Raw genomic sequence first — 20,502 nt, 5'->3', positions numbered from 1 at the left:
ACAATTCATGTGAAAGCCTGGCCTTGTTACAATTCTTTACATCGTTAGTGCCCATTCTGTGGGATTTTACGATTCAAAATGTTACTGCGTGGCAGTTGGTGGAAGGATATAGCCCAAGAGCACCCCATCTGGTGTTGGGGGAGCCCCCTAAAATGGCCATCCATAGACATTTCTGTAAAATCCAAGTCCACCAGAGCAGTTGTTCCTAACGTTCCCCTGTCCAAGCATGGGGCCAGGTTGGCTGCCAGGTTGTTTTTTTTCTAAGGGATGACCCTACTTTTCATGCTTCTGTGATTTACTTATAGAACAGATTACCACATTGGGTGAGAGGTTGGATTTCATGGCCCTCAAATGTCCTTTTCCAACTCCGAGATTCTGTGTGCCTATGATTTCACTTCCCTTTGGGAAATAACCCTTACAATGGCCGGTGGCGTGGCCTTAAGCAAGTTCCTTAACCCCTCTATGCCTCAATTTCTTAATTTTAGAATGGGGCTAATTCTCATCCCCACATCCTAGGCCGGTTGTGAGATTTAAACAGAACATGTATGTAATTGCTGAGCACAGAGTGGCAGGACTTCAGTGCTGCGCACAGATGGCCAGTTCTCTCCTCATGTGGGTTGTAGTAGGGTGACACTTCCTGGACCCCTTGCTGTAGGATGGGGCCATGTGACTAAGCCCAGCCAATGAGTAGTGGGTCGAAATGAGGTCCGTAACTTCTGGATCAGAGCATTTTATTGCCAGTGTGTGACTTCTGGCTCAGCCACCTTGACGTTTGGGGTGGTGGCTCTTTAGCGTGCCTGACCTCCTACCCTTGGCCGATGCAGTACGAGGGAGAATGACTTTTGGTGTATCGAGGGACTAAGATTTTGGAGGTGTTTTTCCTGCTGCATAACCTGGCCTCTAGGGCCCAAGACCATCGCTAGCATCACGGGCACTTGCTATGTGCCAGACACACGTTACTCCACACGTTATAATGATACCCTAGAAAGATGTATCATTATCATCCTCATATTCAGATGGGGAAACTAAGGTCAGAAATGTGAAGTAACTTGCCCAAGGTCACCCTGCTAGTAAGTGGTAGAGTGAGGATTTCCACCCACATTGTCTAACTTTAGAGCTCGTGCTCTCAGTCACTATTCTGCAGACTCCATAGACCAAGCCTGGGGTTTCCTGGTACGATCAGCCAATATTAATTCTGCCCTCCCTTTCTCTTGAACTGCATCCCCTGTAGTTCCATTTGGAAATGATTTCCTCTGTTGGCGTTTACTCTTCAGAGTGGTGGTGAGGCTGAGAAGTCAACAGGGTGGCCTGCTGTGGTTATCTAACTCTCACGTTGTCACAGGAAGTCTCTCATATTCTTTGCTTGACCACTTTTTGGTTTTTAACCTGTTACTTAAACCAAAATCTTTGGTATGGAGACAAGAAACTTCTTAAGAAGATGGAAGGCATTTTTCCCTATCTTTGCTTGAAGGCATTGAAGTGGTAATCTTGAGTCTTAGAAACACAGACTGAGACGGGGGTTCTTGTGTACGTGATATGTTATTAATGAAGTGCTTTTGGGAGAAACCTGTAAAGAAATGAGGGAGGCGGGATAGGGCGGGGAAAGAAGCTAAGCAAAGATGTAGTATAGGTGAAGTCTAGCTTCAGCCTGACTCCATGAGGGAGCTACGGTGTATGATTTGTACTATAAAGAGCTTGTTCTGCATTGAGGCAAGGGGACTGAGCCTTCATTCCCCTGAGTAGGTTGGTCACTGGCCTTGGTTGTAACCTCCCAGGTATCTCCAGGTGAGGTGGTTCCCATTGGCTAAAGGCAATCCTCCAAGAAGGATGCAGGTGTGAGCTAGTTACAGCCAACACCTTCAGCATTTTGGAGATGGGGGCACCTGCCAGGTAAAGGGATCTGGAAGATGTACCAAGAGCGTCTGCTACAGTTTGAGATCAGTGACTCATCCTTTCCAGATTTGTGCTTTTTCAGGGAGTGATAGGGTCAGGCTAAGGGGAGGCAGCAAAGTGTGTAACACAGCAGTGGAACGTGATCCCAGTGGGGCCTTATTACATGCTTTTTGTTGACATCCAAGAGTTGTGTCTGTGACTGTGAGGGCAAGGTGGTCAAAGACCTCTGTCCTGACCTTTGGACCTGGAACTGATACATGTCGCCTGTTACTTGAGAAAGTTTTCTCTTTACTTTCTACCTTTCTAAATGGGCAAGGTGGCTGCGAAAAATGTTTTGGCAACACTTGGGGTGTTTTCCTTCCGAGTGAAATAGGCAGCTTCAATCTGATAGGTCCAGAATCAGCAACTCAGACTAATAATATGAATACTAACACCAACACCGACACGATTTATTAAATGCCTGCTATGTGCCAGGGGCTTTAGTTGTATAACTGTTTTCTCTAATTCTCCCTATGACCCTCCAAGATAAGGAATAATAGGATCCTTTTTCTGGTCCAGACAATAAATATCAGGGAAGGTCAGCAATTTTTCCAGGGACACACTGTTAAAACAGTTTGCATGTAAGTAGTAAAGAAAATAAGTCATAGCATCAAAGAATGGAAGATTAAGGAGAAAATGATGAAAAACCACATACTCACCAAAGAGCAGAAAACATCGTACTGTGCAATAGGGAAGTCTCACTGTTTTGATTAATATAAAAATCTTGCTGTGCTGAGTGTGGGGAAGAGAGCAAGGCAAGGCTGACGTGCTGTAGATGGGATTCGGTTCTAGTGCGTCTGACTCTGAAGCTGAAACATCTTACTTTGCTATACTGTTTTAATAAACACGTGATTTTAAGATGTCTACCCACTTAGCTCTGAACCATGAATTCTAGTACAGAAGAGTGGTTAAACACTCAGACCTTGGAGGGAGACAGACTTGAGTACTGGCTCTGTGACTTGGGGAAAGTTACTTAACCTCTCTAAGCCTCAGTTTCCCATGTGTCCAATGGGGATAAGAATACTTAGCTTGTATAACTCATGTGGATTAAATGACATCATGTATGTAAAATGCCTATCATATAAAAAACACCTATTTTCTACCAGTTATTATAATGTATCCATGAGGAGCTTTCCGTCTAGTTGGGGAGGAAAAAACAGTTTCAGTCTCTATTGTTTAATAATAAACAACTACAGAAATTGGTGGCTTGAAACAACAATGATTTATTACTTAGCATAGTTTTATGGGTTGACTGGGTGAACCACCCAGTCATGTTGCACATCATGTCAGCCTGGTCTCTCATGTGGTTGCATTTAGCTGGGAGCTTAGCTGAGCTCCAAGAAGGGATGTTCAAGAAGGCCTCTGGTCCTCACTCACATGCTTCTTATCATCAGTAGTCTAGCTCAAGCTTCTTACATGGCAGCTGGACTCCAAGAGCCCCCAGATGGAAGCACCCTGCCTTTTTAAACGTTAGGCCCAGAGTTAGCAGACTGTCACTTCTATAGATAAAGCAAATACATGGCCACTCCAGATTCAAGGGGGAGGGGAGTCAGACTCTGAGACTTATTGGGCAGAGAGGCACGTGTGTGTTGGAAGAGGGGGAATTGTTGGCAGCTGTATTAGTCAGGGTTCTCCAGAGAAATAGAACCAATAAGAATATATATATATATATTCTTATATATATATTATATATATTATATATATATATCCATATGTATATCCATATATATATATATATCTATATATATATATATATATCTATATCTATATCTCCATATATATATATGGAGATTTCTTGGCTCTTGTGGTTATACAAGCTGAGAAGTCCCACAATCTGCCGTCTACGAGCTGGAGAACCAGGAAAGCTGGTGGTGTAATTCAGTCTGAGCCTGAAGCCCTGAGAATTGGGGATGAGGTGGGGTAGGGCCGATGGTGTAAGTCCTGATCTGAGCCTGAAAGCCCTAGACGAAGGGCAGGAGACGATTGAGGTCTCAGCTCAAGCAGAGAGAGTGTGTTTGCCCTTTTTGTTGTATCTGGGCCCTCGGTGGATTGCATGAGGCCCACCCACAGTGGGTTTTCTTAACTCAGTCTACTGAATCAAATGTTAATCTCTTCTGGAAACACCGTCATAGACACACCCAGAAATGATGTTTCACCAGCTATCGGGGCATCCCTTAGCCCAGTTGACACATAAAATTAACTATCACAGCAGCCATATTTGAAGACTATCTCTTGTGGAAACATTCATTTTAGACCTTACTGTCTGACAGAGTGCTGCCTTTGAGCTACAGATATTTACCATGAAGGCTGATACCCTGTGGAGTGCGTTAGGTTTTTTAGAGATGACTTAACAGAGCTTCAGTTGGACCCTGCATGAAGGATGGGAAATTGCTATGGAAGGAAAAAGGAGGGGGTCTATCTACTGTTCTGATTTTTCACCCATGTGAACCAGGACAAACTCTGTAAGTTGGGGAGGGAAGATGGGGACCCTGATTTTAACTGTCAAATTGATCTAGAATTGTCAGGTGGAATAATTTAACCCTCAGATGAGGATGATTTATCCCGTGTATTGTAATCAGATAGTCATCTAATTTGTTCCCTATGAGCGCTGGTAAATCACTTTTAGTACATATTGAAAGTGACAATATTGTATTTTATCACCGAATTGCTATCTTACAGTAATAACTAATGCATGTCATTGGCTTTGGCTACAGCACTGAATTACACTCGCTTGAGGGCACATAGGTCCAGACGGGAGCTGTCACTTCTGTCTTTTCGTCCATGGCTGGGACCAAGAGGCTGGTAGGGAAACTGTACTGTTGCAACCTTTGCAGATGAGCTGGTTCAGAGATACCTGTGGTCTCGTGAAGCATGGAACTTCTCTTCAGTGCAGTTTGGGTCGATATGATCTAGGGTGGACCTAGTAATTCTATTAAATGAGTGATGAGTGCTTTGATGACTAAAGGTAAGGATCTTATTTAAACAGAGAAATAAGGACTGGTCAGGAATCAGGCTCAAATGACCTCTGCCTGGTCTGGCTCCTGCCCACGTGTCCAGCCTCAGCTTGCTCTGATCCCCACCTTGAACTTTCTGCTCTACCTGTACACACCGTACTCTGCTACTCTGTACCATTGTTCATTTCCTTTTCTTTGCCTGGAATGTGCTCTCCCAGTTACCCCACCAATTCCCCTGGTCAGGGAGGGTGCACTGCAAACACCCCCTCCCGGGTGCCTCACTCCTCTCATTGTTTCATTCGTCACACTGCATTATCATTACTTATTTATGCCTCTAGTTCTGCCACTAGACAGACTGTGAGCTCCTTGAAGCCAGGAGCTCATTTTAATAATGTTGGTATCCCAACCAACCAGCACAGGACTGATTGGCCCAGATGCTGAATATGTTTCCCTTTAGCTAGGGGGTTTCCCGTTTTGACGTTACATATCTGGATGGGAATCAGTATGAGTATTTACTGCAAAGGTGAAATTTATGTGGCTCTGGAACGAAAGCCTGGGCAAGGGCCCAGAGATAGATTAGTCTGGAAGAGCTTGGAGGTATTTGTACATTTAGCATTAAGTGAGAAATTAAGCACGTCTTCACACTGATGAATTTGAATCCAGCTTTATTTCTGGAGGCCTTCCTGTGTTAGAAATAAGATTGAATGATCATTTCATTCATGCTGGTGGATTGGGGTGTCAGATCTCACAGAGCTTCCCAAACCATTTGCCTGCAGTTCCCTGTTCCTCACCCTGCCCTTAGAAATGAGGGATCTGAGAGTAAGTTCCAGGGGTGGTAGGAGAAGGGAGAATGCATTCCCACATTCCTAGCCCAAGTGCCTACACTCCTTCCTTTGAGAGAAGTGGAAGAAAGGTCTCTGAGCCTAGGAACTGGATCTCCCCTTTCGAACTGTAATCTGTAGGCAGATGGGGCAAGAAACCCCACGCAGGTTCAGAGACAGATGTCAGTGTGTGCCTTACGAGGAAACAAGGTGAGTTCCTGAAGAAAGGTGGCAGGGGTCTTCAAAACGATACCTTCTTCTGTATCTTTTATTCTAGGTGCATGCCTCATGAAAGTTATTCTGGTAGTGATGATAACAGTACTACTATTACTACTAATAATAATGATTTATATATATTGAGAGTTTTCTACATGCTAGGCACCATGCCAGACTTTCTACTTGGCCTCCTTGATTTCAACTCGCAACTTCATGAGAAAGATCAATCTGATTTTCATGTTGTGGATGAGGCACAGAGAGACAAAGATAACTTGCCCAAGGTTGCAAAGCTAATTAATGGAGGAGCTGGGATTTGCACCCAGGCAGTCTAACGGAGAACTGTAGTCCTAACCTTGGCGCTATAGTATTTTCCAAGTAATAATAACAAGGATAACAACAATAGTAAAAAGTGCAGCTAATGTTTATTGGGTGCTAACTCTGTGCTGGACCCTTGCCAGGCTCTTGACATGGAAAGCCTCATCTCCTCTCACCACAGCCTTTGGAGAGGGTTATTATTATTGTCCTCATTTCAGAGGTGGAGTGACTGAGACTTAGAGACTCAGCACCATGTCTGAGGTCACACAGCTAGTTCACAGTGGATCTGGATTCATTCTCAGGCTCTGTATCTCCTGAGACCCCTGCCCCATTTTTTTTATCTTGGTTCAGGAGAAGTTTTCTTTCCATCAATCCAGATCTCCTTCTCAGCAGCCAGTTCTCATCTCCTTCCTGAAGATGAGACCCAGAGAGAATTAACCATCTTCTTCAAAGGCAAAGGCCATATGTCAGTGAAGAGCGTGGTGGATTCTGTTGGGGAGCGTGGGCTCCAAAAACAGTAGCGCTAAAGAACAACTAAGAGCGCGTATCAGAGGGAACAGTTCTAGAGACTGGGTGAATGGGAACCTGTTTCATCCCACTGTATTTGAAGCCAGAACACCATGTCATGACACTGACCTGCACTAGGGGCTATATTGGTGACCAAGGAAAATTGACCCTCTGTAGGCTTTTAGTACCATTGGTAGTGAGGACTTTATATGCGTGTATGTTTATGTATTTGTATATACATGTATGTATATATGTACACACACACGCACACACACGAAGTCCTCACTACCAATGGTACCAATACACAGCTTTGGGGGGCAGGAGGAGTACCTGTTATGTGCAGAGCACTCAACTTACGCTTTTGGGCAGAGGCGATTTACAAAAAAAGATGGAGTGGTACCATTTGCCCTAAGCTGCCCTGGAAGTCTAAGCAGAGAAGTAAGGCAGATACGTATGTGGACAGTGTTTTCATAGATTAGCTTGATTAGCAGATTTGCAAACTTTTTGAAATCATAAAGCCTACAAATATATCTTTAATCCCCAAACCTTTATGAAACAGTAAAGTTCTCATAATCTTTATACAGAAAAGGTAATAGAGCAAAGTTTGTATCTGTTTGCAGCTAGTGATTCATGGCTCTACCTGTGAGTGTCGGACTTTTGAAATATCATTACTAATAAAGTTCAGAGGATGTTATGGGAGGGATGCAGTGAAAGTCGTGTGTCCTTTGTCATGTCTTTAGCTGGGTCACACGAAACGAATGTGATCGTTTTCCACCGCCAGGTGAAGCACTTACGCTGCTCGCCTGCTGCTCGCTGTCTTCTGCTGCACTTGGGAACACATGTGCAGCTTCAGGGCGTCGCTGGCAATGGAACTGCCAGGAACTAGGTTAAGAATGGATATTCCTCCTTAAAAACTATGAATTTTGAGATCACACACAATAAGGTCCACCTCAATTTAAGGAATGTGCCGTGGATCCGAAAATTGGTCATTGTAACATCCTGGCCTGACTGGAAGAGTCTCAATGGCTTAAGTGCTGAGGGGCCCCAGGTCAAGGTTTCAGCTTTCATGTGATTTGGTGACCCTGACTTTGGTCCATTGCTGTAGGCAGAACCTCTGGGTCTTGACTCAGGACCTTCCAAATGGGTTCTCGAAAGTGGACCCTGGTGGAGAGTGGAGCCTCCAGTAGAGAGCATCCTTTACCCCCAGGGCGCAAAGACTCACTGTGTATGGCTGATGATAAAAAGTGGAAAGGGGCTTCCCTGGTGGCGCAGTGGTTGAGAGTCCGCCTGCCGATGCAGGGGACGCGGGTTCGTGCCCCGGTCTGGGAAGATCCCACATGCCGCGGAGCGGCTGGGCCCGTGAGCCATGGCCGTTGAGCCTGCGCGTCCGGAGCCTGTGCTCCGCAGCGGGAGAGGCGACAACAGTGAGAGGCCCGTGTACCGCAAAAAAAAAAAAAAAAAAAAGTGGAAAGGAGAGCACAGCATGGGGACCCAGCACTCCCACCTTCAGATGTTTTCCTTAGGAAATGTGATCACCTTTTAGATGCTGGAGAATTATTATTGCATCATTCAGAATAGTGACCAGTTAAAAATATCCTAATGGCCCATCAAGAAGGACATACATAGTTAAATTATGATATCTAATATTTGGAATATTAGGAATATTTTTCAGCCATTAAAAACGATGTTCTTGAAGAGTATTTGAGAGCATGGATGTACTTAGATGGATAAATATAGATACACATATATTTGGGTAAAAAATGCAGAAGATTTCTTTCTATAAAGTACGATCTTGGTTTTTTAAAGTATCTATATCCATCCCTAGAAAAAATTCTCTAAAGAAACATACAGACATTTTTCAGTGATTATCTCTGTGTACCAGATGATTTTAATTTTCTTCTTTGAAACTATCTGGCCAAGTTATTTTCTACAATCACATATTACCTTTCCAACCATAAAACAGCAACAAATACCAGGCGTTTCTACTGTGGCATGTTCATCCCGTGCAGAACTGCAGTGGGAGCTAGACAGAGGGGCTTGGTGCTGAATGTTGGCTCATGGAGGGCAAGCCTTCGCTTCCAATTCCAGGGTAAGCAAGAGACCCGGCTTTCTTCTTGGGTCTTTGAAAGCTGGGAGGAGTGACTCCGTGCTGTCTGAAAGTGAAGGTCTGCAGCCAGGGTGGTTACTCTGCCCCCACTCCTCCCTTTTCCCCGGCGTTACCTCTTTTCATACTTCAGGGCTTGGCTCAGTTGGTGCTTTCCCAGGTAATCTTCCCTGGAATAGGGGTCCAGGTTCCCCTTTTGAATGTCCTTGTAGCACTTTAGAACTATCATAGTTGCAATTTTATATCCATTATTGAGGTTATTAGAGGAATGTGAGGTCCCTCCTCTGAATTATGTGTTTTGTCATTTTTTTTTTTTTTTGCGGTACATGGGCCTCTCACCATTGTGGCCTCTCCCGTTGAGGAGCACAGGCTCCGGATGCCCAGGCTCAGTGGCCATGGCTGATGGGCCCAGCCACTACGCGGCATGTGGGATCTTCCCGGACCGGGGCACGAACCCATGTCCCCTGCATCGGCAGGCAGACTCTCAACCACTGCGCCACCAGGGAAGCCCATGTTTTGTCATTTTTGACTATCCCTCATTACTGGCATATAAGAGTCTCCCACAAATGTTTGTTAAATGAATAAATACACTCTTCCATGCAAAGGTTTGAATCAACTGGTGGGAAGACAGATCTGATACTTTGAGGTGGACTGGAGGGATGATAGTGTTAATTGAGAGAAAGCTTCCTAGCAGAGTCACTACGCCATTTCTTTTTTTTTCTGGGCAAGAGTATGATTCAACACACCAGAGAGCTAAGGCTTTGCATTCTAATGTGGGTCAATCAATCGAGAAGTCAATCAACATCTATTCACCCAGTGCAGACCACGTGCCCAGCACAGTGCTAGAGGCACTAAGGCCTTTGGGAATTAGCTTTGCCTCTTTCCTTCAGTTCGTGAAATGGGGTTATTAAGACTTGCAGAATCCAGGAGACAGGAAGGTCCGGGGGTAGGAGTGACTGATCAATGATTGCAATGACTGGAAAAGGACCATGAAAAGCCAGTGGCATCTGAGCTCCAGCATTTTCACTATGGGGTCCAGTGAAACCCAGAGTTAATCTTCCCCAAGAAAGATGTGCATGGGAAAATGCCCCAGATGATTATTGCAAAGGTGTCATCTTAAAAACAAACAAAAATCATAAGGTGCCTACCTGAACTTGGAAGCATGAAATAAAAAGCAAATTGTTCCCATTTGAATAATTGTGGAGTTAATGGCTCTGAATTGTGTTGGTTTAGCAGGTTTCTGCCTTTCAGGGGTGGGATGGGGGGAAGTTCGGTCTAGCTTAATTAATTAGCCTTTCCCTGCTGAAATGTGACAAAACAGCTACCCTGAAATGTTGCTCTCTAAAAATGAAAAAGGAGAATTCCTCCTCAGTCACCTTTATATGGAAACCAAGGACAGGAAGAGAAATAAGACATGGGCTGTTAGGGTAATATGATGTGGGCAATGGATACATTTAGACAGCAAAGTCCACTGCTTACTTTCAGTCTCTAGCCTAATCGTTCTTCCCCTCCTGGAATCTATGAGGGAACTTCACATTTAGGGGCGGGGAGGACAAATGGCTATGCTCATAGCCTATCGGGGACAGTTTATAACACCCGCCCTCCCACCGCTTCCGCCCCACTCCACACACACACTCACACATTGTTTGGGAAGTTTGAGCTGAGCTGTCTTTGGAATGACAGGGCCTCATCCATGTAGCATTTGTAATAAGCTGGTCCTTGGGTGGGCTAGCGTTTGTCCACATAGTGGAGGTAAGGAGTTGGAGGAAGGGAAGGAGAAGCTTGTTAATTAAGACTAAAGGCCAGCAAACTGTTTGCAAGCCTAGCAAGCTAGTTCCAGCTGATTCTTATCTCCTAGAGCAAACATTTATAGGTTTGCCAAGACCTCTTGCTAGCTCCCTGCCTCCATGCAGTCATTTTCTGTGCTAAAATAATAAGTCTGCATTTATTCTTAAATGTCCTTTAATGCCCACTTCATTAGAGCAGTCCAGTTAGAGCCCGTTAGCAAGGTTTTACTGCATTATTGTTTGGAGAAAAAGGGATATTCGCATTGAGAGGAAGGCTTTCTGCTTAAGGAAATATTTTCCCCTGAGGGGCATGAATACATGAACAAGCATATGCAAAAACCTAAGGCTAGGATTCGGTGCCTCCTAAGTAAATTCCAGGAAAGGTGAGTAATGATCTAGGCTCAAGAGAGAAACGCATCCCTTGGGGGTTCTTGAACAGAACTAAAGGCCCCTCTTTGGGTGAGGGGATCGTGTGCTGCACTGTTGCTTTCTTCTCCCACGTTGTATCTCCTGCATTTATCTCCTGCTTCTGCCACTTCCTAGATCTTCGATTTGGCCAAGCTACCATCCAGCTGTTTTGCTACGACGTTGTCATTGCATCGGTCCTGCATGGGACACTCAAGGAAAGTCTATTTGGATGTCTTCTTTCCTTGTCAGTCTTCATGTCTGTCCCTTCTGAATTTGAGGCCCGTGTCTACCCTTGGGCCCTGGGCCTTTTCCCTTAACATCTCCAGTGTGAAAGCTCTTCCGCAGTGGGTCTCTGTGCTCCTCTCTTCATCCTCCTGGGTCCCAAAGGGAGTCAGGTGCCTGGACAGACTGTCAGAACAAAGTTCCCACTGTCCTCCAGCTGTGGGTTTTGATCATTTCTTTCGGTAACCAGTTTAGTGTAATTATTTATGGAAGAACTTCATAGCGCAAAAGGAAATGTCCTATAAAGCCTTTATCAAGGAATCAGTCTTTGCAATCTGAGACATCCCCAGAGCAAAGGCAAAGTATCTGTGCTAATGATTCAGGTATTACCTTTGGGGAGAAACAGGATGAGATATCTAGGGTTGGTGGGGTTTGAATCACTGTGGTTGACGCAATCGATGAGCCTAGAATCTGTGGGAGATCCAAAGTCTTGTGCCGTCCCAGTCCTCCCAATGACACAGTGTGGTGCTCACTGCTGTTATCATCACTATACAGTGGGGAAACTGAGGCACAGAGAAATAAACTGCCTTACCCAAAGTTTCTAAAGTAGAAAGTGGAGTAGAGTCCACATTTGGAAAGAGGCAGTCTAACGCCATCGCTGCATTCTTAACGTTCTGGAATCTGGTCATGTACAAGAGGGTCCCTTGATTGGTCACTGTCTCATACTCCTGGCTTATCCCATCCTTTCCAGCTTCCTAGAGCTGGATGTACTGATTGGCCTGAACAGAAGATTCAGAAGTTTATCAGGAGTCTCATTGTGTTGATTTGGTGAGACTGGAAGAAGATGTCTTTAGCAAATAAACCCAGTATCCAATGCACCTAGAATGGGCCAGCCTGCTTCCACCACTTCCTAGATCTCTGACTTAGCCAAGCTCCTTACTTTTTGAAAGTCTCAGCTGTCTCATTTATAGGATAATAGTAGCCTCTACTTCATACTGGGCTGCAAGAACTAAAGAGAAGAGGGAGTGCATGGAAGGTACTTGGTAAACAGTTAAGAGTTTTAGAACTGTTTATAAATTCTAGCCAAGGCCCTTTGGCTCCTTATGGCCCAGAAATCCCAGTAACCCTGGGACGATGTTTCCTAAACTCTAGTATCCGTAGGGATGACCTGGGGGGAGGTGTTAAAAGTGCAGTTTCCCACATTTCACCCCAAGTGATTCAGGTTGGACCAGGTGATGCTGATGCAAAGGTCCAGGGACCATCACAGAGAAACACTGGCTCAGAAGCCAAGGAACCCCCGTTCCACCCCTTGACTAGATCCTCCACATTCCTTCAGTCTCTTCTGACCCCGAAAGCAAGTGTTAGAAACATTCTCAGCAGAATGTCTACTAAAGGCTTTATACGGCCAACAAGTAATAGTTTCATGATTGCGGAAGCAGCCCTCAGAATAGTACATTTTCTCCCCCTCCCCCATTTCCCATGTTGGCTCCAGGCCCCCCTCCCCCCAACCAGCTTCTATGTGCACCATAGTCTGGCATTTTTGAACTTCAGGGCTCCTGTCTGGCTTGTTATTCTCTTAGCTGAGGAATTGTAGCACCTAATTAATAGGAAATTAGCTGTGAATGCAACATTTGGCCCGTAGTCAGGGCCCAAGAAGTTATAAATATACACCACGTGAGTGGCCTGGGCACCTGGTTCCTGGCAGCTCCAGAAGTGGCGCTTTCCGTGTTGATCCAGGAAGTGAAACCGTAGGTCACAGGCAGCTGGGAGTTGGGGTCGCTTGCCCTGAGGGCCAAGCGGGGAGCATCCTGGGGAGCACGAGGGCCTGTCTGCCTCATCTGGCTTCCCAAATAGCACATATACTTTCCTCAAGTTAAATGTCTCTTCAAAGGCCAGGCTGGAGAGGAAGCAGAAAGGAAATTGGAGCAGGGGCTGGAGAGGACTTGGAGGAGGGCTCTGAGATCCCTTATAGGGTGTCGCAAACACTGGTCCCCCAGAGACACTGTAGGTCTGCTGTTGTTCCAGGCACATCCATTTGGCTTCTTCGAGAAGCAGGGACCTCGTGCATTGAGGGCCATGCCACTGCCACTCACAGGTGCTGACCATGAAGCTGAGGTCCAGAGAGGTTAAGTATCTTGTCTAAACAGCTAGGAGCGGGGCTGGGATTTGAACCACAGTTTTCTAATCCCCAAGTCCCATGCTTTCTGCAGGACCTCAGAGCTGCCTAAATGCTTCAGGAGGAGAAAATGATTTTTAAAAGCACCAGTGAGGAAAAAGGATAGAGGGGCAGAGGGAGAAGCAAAAGGGTCAAGGGCAAGGTGGGGTGCCTCCAGGGGTCTTGCAGGGAGGCAGAAGGGCCTCCACAAAGGAGGAAGCATTGCCCAGAAATCAGAGCTGCAGCTTTTCTCTGGATTCACCTGATTTAAATGATCTCACTTTTCTTTTTCTCAACTTCCCCTGCGGGGAAATAGAAATTGAGCACCTGTCTTTTCCCTCATGAGAGTTAAAAATCTGCTGATGAAAGGACCTATTCAGATTCTAAGTCTGTTTGTTAACGAGCCAAACCAGGGTGGGAAGAGAATGCTGGGTTCCTTGGCAAAGCAGGTGGGACCAGCAGGGGAAGACGGGCTGACCACGTTAGGAAACAGAAAGCCCAGAGTAAGTGCAATATTTTGCCAGCTTTATTTAAGAGGCCGATCGAAGCCTCTTTAACACAGGCTTCTACCTGAGAGTGATATAATGAATCCAGCATTTATGTATCTCTGGAAGGAGGCTTCTGAAAGAGGAGAAAAATACAAAAGAAATTGCATCTTTGGGAATGCAATGGGACATTGGGAAATAACTCATTGACGATGTCACAGAGCACAAGATAGATGGGGAGGCCACATGTTGCTGAGGCTGAGGGAGGACACAGTCTTCCCTGGAAGGAAAGTGTGGCTCCAGCCTTGTTCAGGGAAGGGAGTTATAAATCAGAGTCCAGACCGAGAACACAGGTGTCACTGCTACCCTGAAAGAAAGATAATATAGCTTCCTCTTCCCGCCTTTTCCCACTAGCCAGAGGCATTTCCTGACCCTCCACTGAGGAAGGGATCCATCCCATCCGGTTTCTTACCCTCTGGAGGGTGGAGTCCGAAAGAGTTGAGTTCAAACATCACATCCTCCACTTAGTAGTTCCTTACTTTTGTAGGTCCTCAGTTTCTTATTGTGTTAAAAGTATGGGGTAATATCTCTTTGAGACGGTTTTTAAGAGGATTAAATGAGATAACAGTAAAAAAAAAACCCCACACAGTTGAGCTTTAAGAACAATTATTGCCATTATCCTCACGTAAATAAGAGAATCAAGAATAACACTTGGTACTTGTTGGTCACTCAGTAATGTTTCTGTTCTCTTTTTCAAGGTCATATCAGCAATAATACCATTAGGAAAAGATGTTCACTGTTTTGTCTCCCTCATCAATTTGTACCCTCCCCCAAACAGTCCTAAGGCACAGCCTAGGCCAAAGCCAACCCCAAGCCTCTGCCCGGATCTATCTGCAGTCCTAACTTGGATCCCAACCCCAGACCCATCCTAACCCTATACCGAACTGTAACCCCTACTCTATTCCCAGCCCTATTTCAACTGTATTAGTCAGGGTTCTCCAGAGGAAGAGGCCCAGCAGGATGCATAAAAGAGAGATAGACACGTGTTATAAGGAGCTGACTGGTGCTTTTATGGAGGCTGGCAAGTCCCAAGATCTGCAGGCTGAGCTGGGGACCCAGGAGAGCCAATGGTGTGGTTCTGGTCTGAAGGCTCGCAGGACTGATACCCAGGAAAAGCTGATGTTTCAGTTAGAGTCTGAAGACAGGAAAAGAGCTGATGTCCTAGTTCTGTGACCAACAGACAGGAAGGATTCTCTCTTATTTGGGGGAGGGTCGGCCTTTTTGTTCTATTCAGGCCTTCAACTGACTGGGTGAGGTCCACCCACGTTAGGGAGGGCAGTTTGCTTTACTCAGTCCACTGTTTTAAGTGTTAATCTCATCCAAAAATCACCTTCACAGAAATACCCAGGATAATGTTTGAGCAAGTGTCTTGATACCATATGACTCAGTCAAGTCACATAAAATTAACCGTTGTACTACCATTATCCCTAATCCTGTCCCCAACCCTCTCTCTAAGCCAAGGCCAAACCTAACTCCACCCTAATCATACTATTAAATATTGCTCTGCCTTGTTAATGCCTCAGTTTTCTAAGATAGGCTACATCCTGTCTCAGCCACCACAACTTGCTGATCAGTGAGATGATTTCACACCAGAACTTGATAATTTACCTCTGGAGTATGGAAGGGAAAGGGAAAGGACATGGGAAAATAGATTCTTGCTCAGATGGCAACCCAATATGATCAGCATCTGCGTTCGGCATGAGGAACTGCTCGGACGCGAAGAGCGATTTCCATTTGTTGGCGCCAACTCCTGCCCCGTTCTCTTAGCTAAACCCTATTTTAATAGGGTCTGTGTGAGGTTGGGATGGCCAGGGACAGAGGCATGGGCACTACCCCTAAAGATGTCTTATTGCAAAGAATATAGGTTTATAGACCACTGTGAGATGAAAAGTAGATTGTGTTATCACTCAAATAGGTCACTTAGGTTTCTGCCAGATTCTTCTCTCAGATTGATCCTATATGATGAGAAAGAAAGCTTCCTGGTTTCTAGAAAGATTCCTGTAGAATCAGAATCTTAGAACTGAAATGAACGGTGATCTAGCCCAGTGGTTCTCAACTTTAAAATCTCTGATGCCTGGGTCTCATCCTGTACCGATTGGTCCATCTCTGGGGACAAGCCCTGGGTACTGGTATTTTTAGAAGTATGCTGTAGTGTACTATTGCCAAGTGGCTCCACCAGTCTAGCCAAAGCCTTTGTTTTACAAATGGAAAAGGTGAGGCTCAAAGATGTCAAGTAACTTTAAAAAAATCAGATACCTAGAGGCAAAGCCAACACCCAAAGTCTCAGGACTCCTAGTCCAGTGCTCTTGTCAGAACACCATACCTTCACTCATCTTATTTCCTCAGATCTATAGCCAGAGAACAGTAGGATCATCTAGGACCCATCTTAGGATCCTCATGGAAGTGGTACTCCCACTCAGCGATTTGTAATTCTTCCTGCCACACCAGAGTAAAGGCTTTCATTCCTCTGCACTGGATAGCTCTTGTTCAGAGAGGTAGGGGCACTGTGGTGGAAACAATTCTTTACTAAACCATTTGGAACAATAAAGAAATAAATCCTACTCCACCAACCTTGACCAGACAGCCAAAGGTTGTACTCACTTGGCACTGACCTTGTAAAGATGGATTGCAACTTTGGGGAGTTGATTTTATTGTTGTTGTTTTCCTTCTGGGCATTTAGAGTTTATGTCCACTGAGGAGAATTCTGGGAATTGTAGGTTCCATGTTATTAGCATCTGCTTCATTCCCCTGCCTTTGTTTTCAATTTCATTCTTTTCTGATTTTTAAAAAGTTTTCGGGGTTTCCCTGGTGGCGCAGTGGTTGAGAGTCCGCCTGCCGATGCAGGGGACACGGGGTCGTGCCCCGGTCCGGGAAGATCCCACATGCCGCGGAGCAGCTGGGCCCGTGAGCCATGGCCACTGAGCCTGCGCATCCAGAGCCTGTGCTTCGCAATGGGAGAGGCCGCAACAATGAGAGGCCCACGTACCGCAAAAAAAAAAAAAAAAAAAGGAGATCGCTGGTAGCTGTGGTGAGAGCAGCTTCAGTGGGGTGGAGATGGGGCGGAGAGTGTGGAGATTGCTACACTCAAGAAGCAGCTGTGACCGAGAGGAAGGCAAATGGTGAGAAGAGAAGAAAACAGGGTTGAATAAAAGAGACCTGGACTTGTTTGTTTGATATCTGGAAATAACGGACAGAGAGGAAGCAGTGGCAAGCTAAAGCCTCCAGCTATTTCTGGTTGTCCACATGCCCCCTTCTGTGGGAACTTGACTTATTACCCCACATTGTAGAACTGCACATATTATTAAATGGCCTTTGCAAATAGAGATGTGTGCAATCTGGCTGAGTTATAGTTACTTTGGAGACCGATGTTTGCTTACTTGTGGCCTGGTAAATCTCAGCCTTAATATCACAGGAATGCATTTCTATTTGGTCTCCACCTTCCTGATTCTTTTAAAATTTTATGTGATTTTTTTTTGGAAGGAAAGTTTTGATAGAACTTGGTAATAGCACTAGCTACTGTTGATTGAGAATCCACTGTATGACAGGCCTTGTGAGAAGTGTGCGCGTACATTATTCCTCATCCCCCTTCTACAAGGTAGACTGTTGCCTCCATTTCACATGTGGGGAAACTGACTCTCCGAAGGGCTTCAGGGCTGTGGCCAAGGTTAGAGAACTAGTGAGTAGTGAAGTTCCGTCTCCCACAGCACTCTGGCCTCATCACTGTACTCACAACAAACCCTTTCTCTTCTAAAGTTTGGCAAGTTTCTTCTTTTGAAAACGCTCACTGTTTGTCTAGGATGCACTTAGAGCAGCAAATATTCTGTGAGAACAAACTGTAGTGCTCACCGTTTATCCCCCTCCCAGTCCAAAACTCCTAGGCTTCCCAGCTCAGCTATTTGAGAAATTACTCAAGGAAAAATGTTCATCACCCAGAATAATTCATTGCTGAGCAAAGAACAATACAGAGACATTTCAGCCAATGCGACTTTTTGCAAAGGTCATGCACGCCGGTGCCCAGGGGTTTGTGATGGACACGGTACCCAAGGCACAAGATCACATTTGCTTCTCTTTCTGGATACATTTCGTCATGAAAGGGTTTGCAAGGCTCCATCTGCTGACATACAGAAGTCTGTTCCCCCAAATGGAGGGCCTGTTCTCATCTCCAAAGAGAACTGTGAATCGTAGAAGAAACTTCAAAGGATCATGTCAGGAGTAAGAACCTAGAGCAATTGGAATTTAGGGTCCTGGAGTGGAGAACAGCAGGCGTAGCCCTCAGACTGTCCAGGCTTGAGAAGAGATGGATTGTACCAGAGGTGAGATCGCTTTGGGAGAAGCTACAGAGAGAAAATCACAAGTTAACTGGGTTTTGGAGGAAGTGTAGGAGTTTGTCAGGTGAGTGGAAAATAGAAGGTGCAAGAGAAGGGCCTCTCAGGTAGAGGCAGGGTACAGGATTTAAATGTCAATGCTTGTCGTGCTAAGTGGCTCAAGTATAAATGATAATGTTAATAATGACACCACTACCCCCATACTAATAAACACAAACACTTATATGTTACCTACTGTATGCCACGGCACATTAATTATAAGTACGTTAATTATGTCAACTCATAGATTCCTCAGGTCAGCCATATGATGTGGACACTATCATTATCCTTGTTTGACAGATGAGGAAACTGAGGCATGGGTGAATTATCATTCCAAAGAAACTGCAACTATCAGAATCAAGATTTTTTTTTTTTTTTTTTGCGGTACGCGGGCCTCTCCCTGTTGTGGTCTCTCCTGTTGCGGAGCACAGGCTCTGGACGCGCAGGCCCAGCAGCCATGGCTCACGGGCCTAGCGTCTCCGTGGCATGTGGGATCTTCAAGGACTGGGGCACGAACCCATGTCCCCTGCATCGGCAGGCGGACTCTCAACCACTGCGCCACCAGGGAAGCCCCAGAGTCAAGATTTTAATCCAGCAATTTACCTCTAGGGCTGTGCTGTCCATTAGAACTTTCTGTAATGATGGAAATGTTCTAAATCTGCACTTCTGTTTTAGTAGTCACTACCCACATGTGGCTGTCAGGCACTTGAAATGTGGCTGGTGTGACTGAGGACCTGAGTTTTACATTTATTTAATTTTGATTAAATTTAAATAGGCACATGTGGCTAGTGGCCACTGTATTGGACAAGGCAGCTTGCTAGTCTACTTAACCATAACACTCTGCTGCCTTCCAAACGGGGGAGTATGGAGTTGACTGTCTAATAACAGTGGTGGTACTAATAACCACCACAGAAATAAGGGCTGCCATTTATTTAGCTCTTACTATATGCGGGGTAATGTGCTAAGTGCTTCTAGTAGGTTGTGTCCTGCAGTCTCCGCGAAAACCTTGTTGGTGATGGCTACGAGCATGGATTCTGGATCCAGGCTGCCTGCATGCAAAACCCAGCTCTGCCACTTGTTAGCCCCGCAGCCTTAGGTACATTACTTATCCTCTCTGGGCCTCAGGTTCCTCATTTGGGAGCTGGACTGAATGATAGCATCCGCTTCGTATGCTTGTTATGGTTATTGCAAGAGTCTCTGCATTTACAGCTTGCAGCAGGGTGCCTCACATGTGGTAAGCATCGAATACGTGGGTGGTATTGATGTTATCACCCTTACACATTAGATGAAGAAACCAAGGCACAGAGAGTAAGGCCTCGAGCTTAAAGGCACAGCTATGTGTGGAAGAGCTGGTATTCAACCCGTAGGTAGCCTGATTTCAAAGTCCACGTTCTTAACAGCTATGCTGTGGTTTCTGTTCAGAGTTTCTAGAAGTGTCATTTGTGGAGAACTGGTATTAAAATCCTCCAGGGTGCTTGTTAAAAATATAGTCTCTGAGACTCGCTGAGAACAAGTATCTTAGACTGTTTAGGGTGAAGACCAAGAATCTGCATTTTTATAAGTTTCCCAGGTGATTTTCAAGTACAATTTAACCAACGAGAAACCACTGAAAATTTTTAATGGGGAGCTAAATAGAAGGAGAGGACAGGTTTGAGGTGTAGAAAATATGCAGAGGATAAAGTAATTTTGCAAACAGATCTATTTTTAGAAAGGTCTTTCTCACTGAGAACTCAATCTGAAGCCTGGAGAGAGGTCCTCGGATAAACTTGACAAGCCGGACATGTTTGGTACCTTTTGTCACCAGTAAAGTGATGGGGGATGGAAGCCAGGAGAGTGAATGAAAGTTGTAAGGTAGAGGCAAGGAATATAGGTTATTCTCTACAGAGGGAAAGGGAAGAGGAAGGATGCTAGTTTGTGGGGAGACATGGTTGACAGAGGGTTGTTTGTAGGATGAGTGAGACTGGAGCATGTTTATAGGAAGAGGGGACCCAGATCCAGTGGAATAGGGGATCTGAAGATAGTGAAAACATGATTTTGAAGTGAAATCCCAGAGGAGGGAAGAGGGGATCGTATCTTAGAAGAAGTTGGAGTACTTCTTTCTTTGGGATAGGAGGAAAAAAATAGAGAAAAGCTTAGAGGTAGGGGCAAGAATTCATAACTGGAATTCTTGGA

The 20,502-nt window shown here is 45.3% G+C and overlaps 1 protein-coding gene across 23 annotated transcripts in view; it reads left to right on the top strand.

The window, feature by feature from the left end:
- NRXN3 (neurexin 3) overlaps window positions 1-20,502 on the top strand; it is a 1,624,030-nt gene that overhangs the window by 164,467 nt on the left and 1,439,061 nt on the right. For 5 of the 23 annotated variants that reach the window (XM_033850765.2, XM_033850767.2, XM_033850766.2 and 2 more), the window contains exons 4-5: window positions 6,616-6,634; window positions 15,237-15,258. The exons of the other annotated variants lie outside the window; for them this stretch is intronic. In XM_033850765.2, the coding sequence (XP_033706656.1) occupies window positions 6,616-6,634; window positions 15,237-15,258 (41 nt within the window). The remainder of the gene's footprint in view (window positions 1-6,615; window positions 6,635-15,236; window positions 15,259-20,502) is intronic. 23 annotated transcript variants of the gene reach the window in all.

Source organism: Tursiops truncatus, chromosome 2, assembly GCF_011762595.2.
Source record: "Tursiops truncatus isolate mTurTru1 chromosome 2, mTurTru1.mat.Y, whole genome shotgun sequence".
In the NCBI taxonomy this organism is placed as follows: Eukaryota; Metazoa; Chordata; class Mammalia; order Artiodactyla; family Delphinidae; genus Tursiops; species Tursiops truncatus.
Note: the sequence above shows the minus strand (reverse complement) of the source record. Positions and strands in the feature narration are given on the sequence as shown.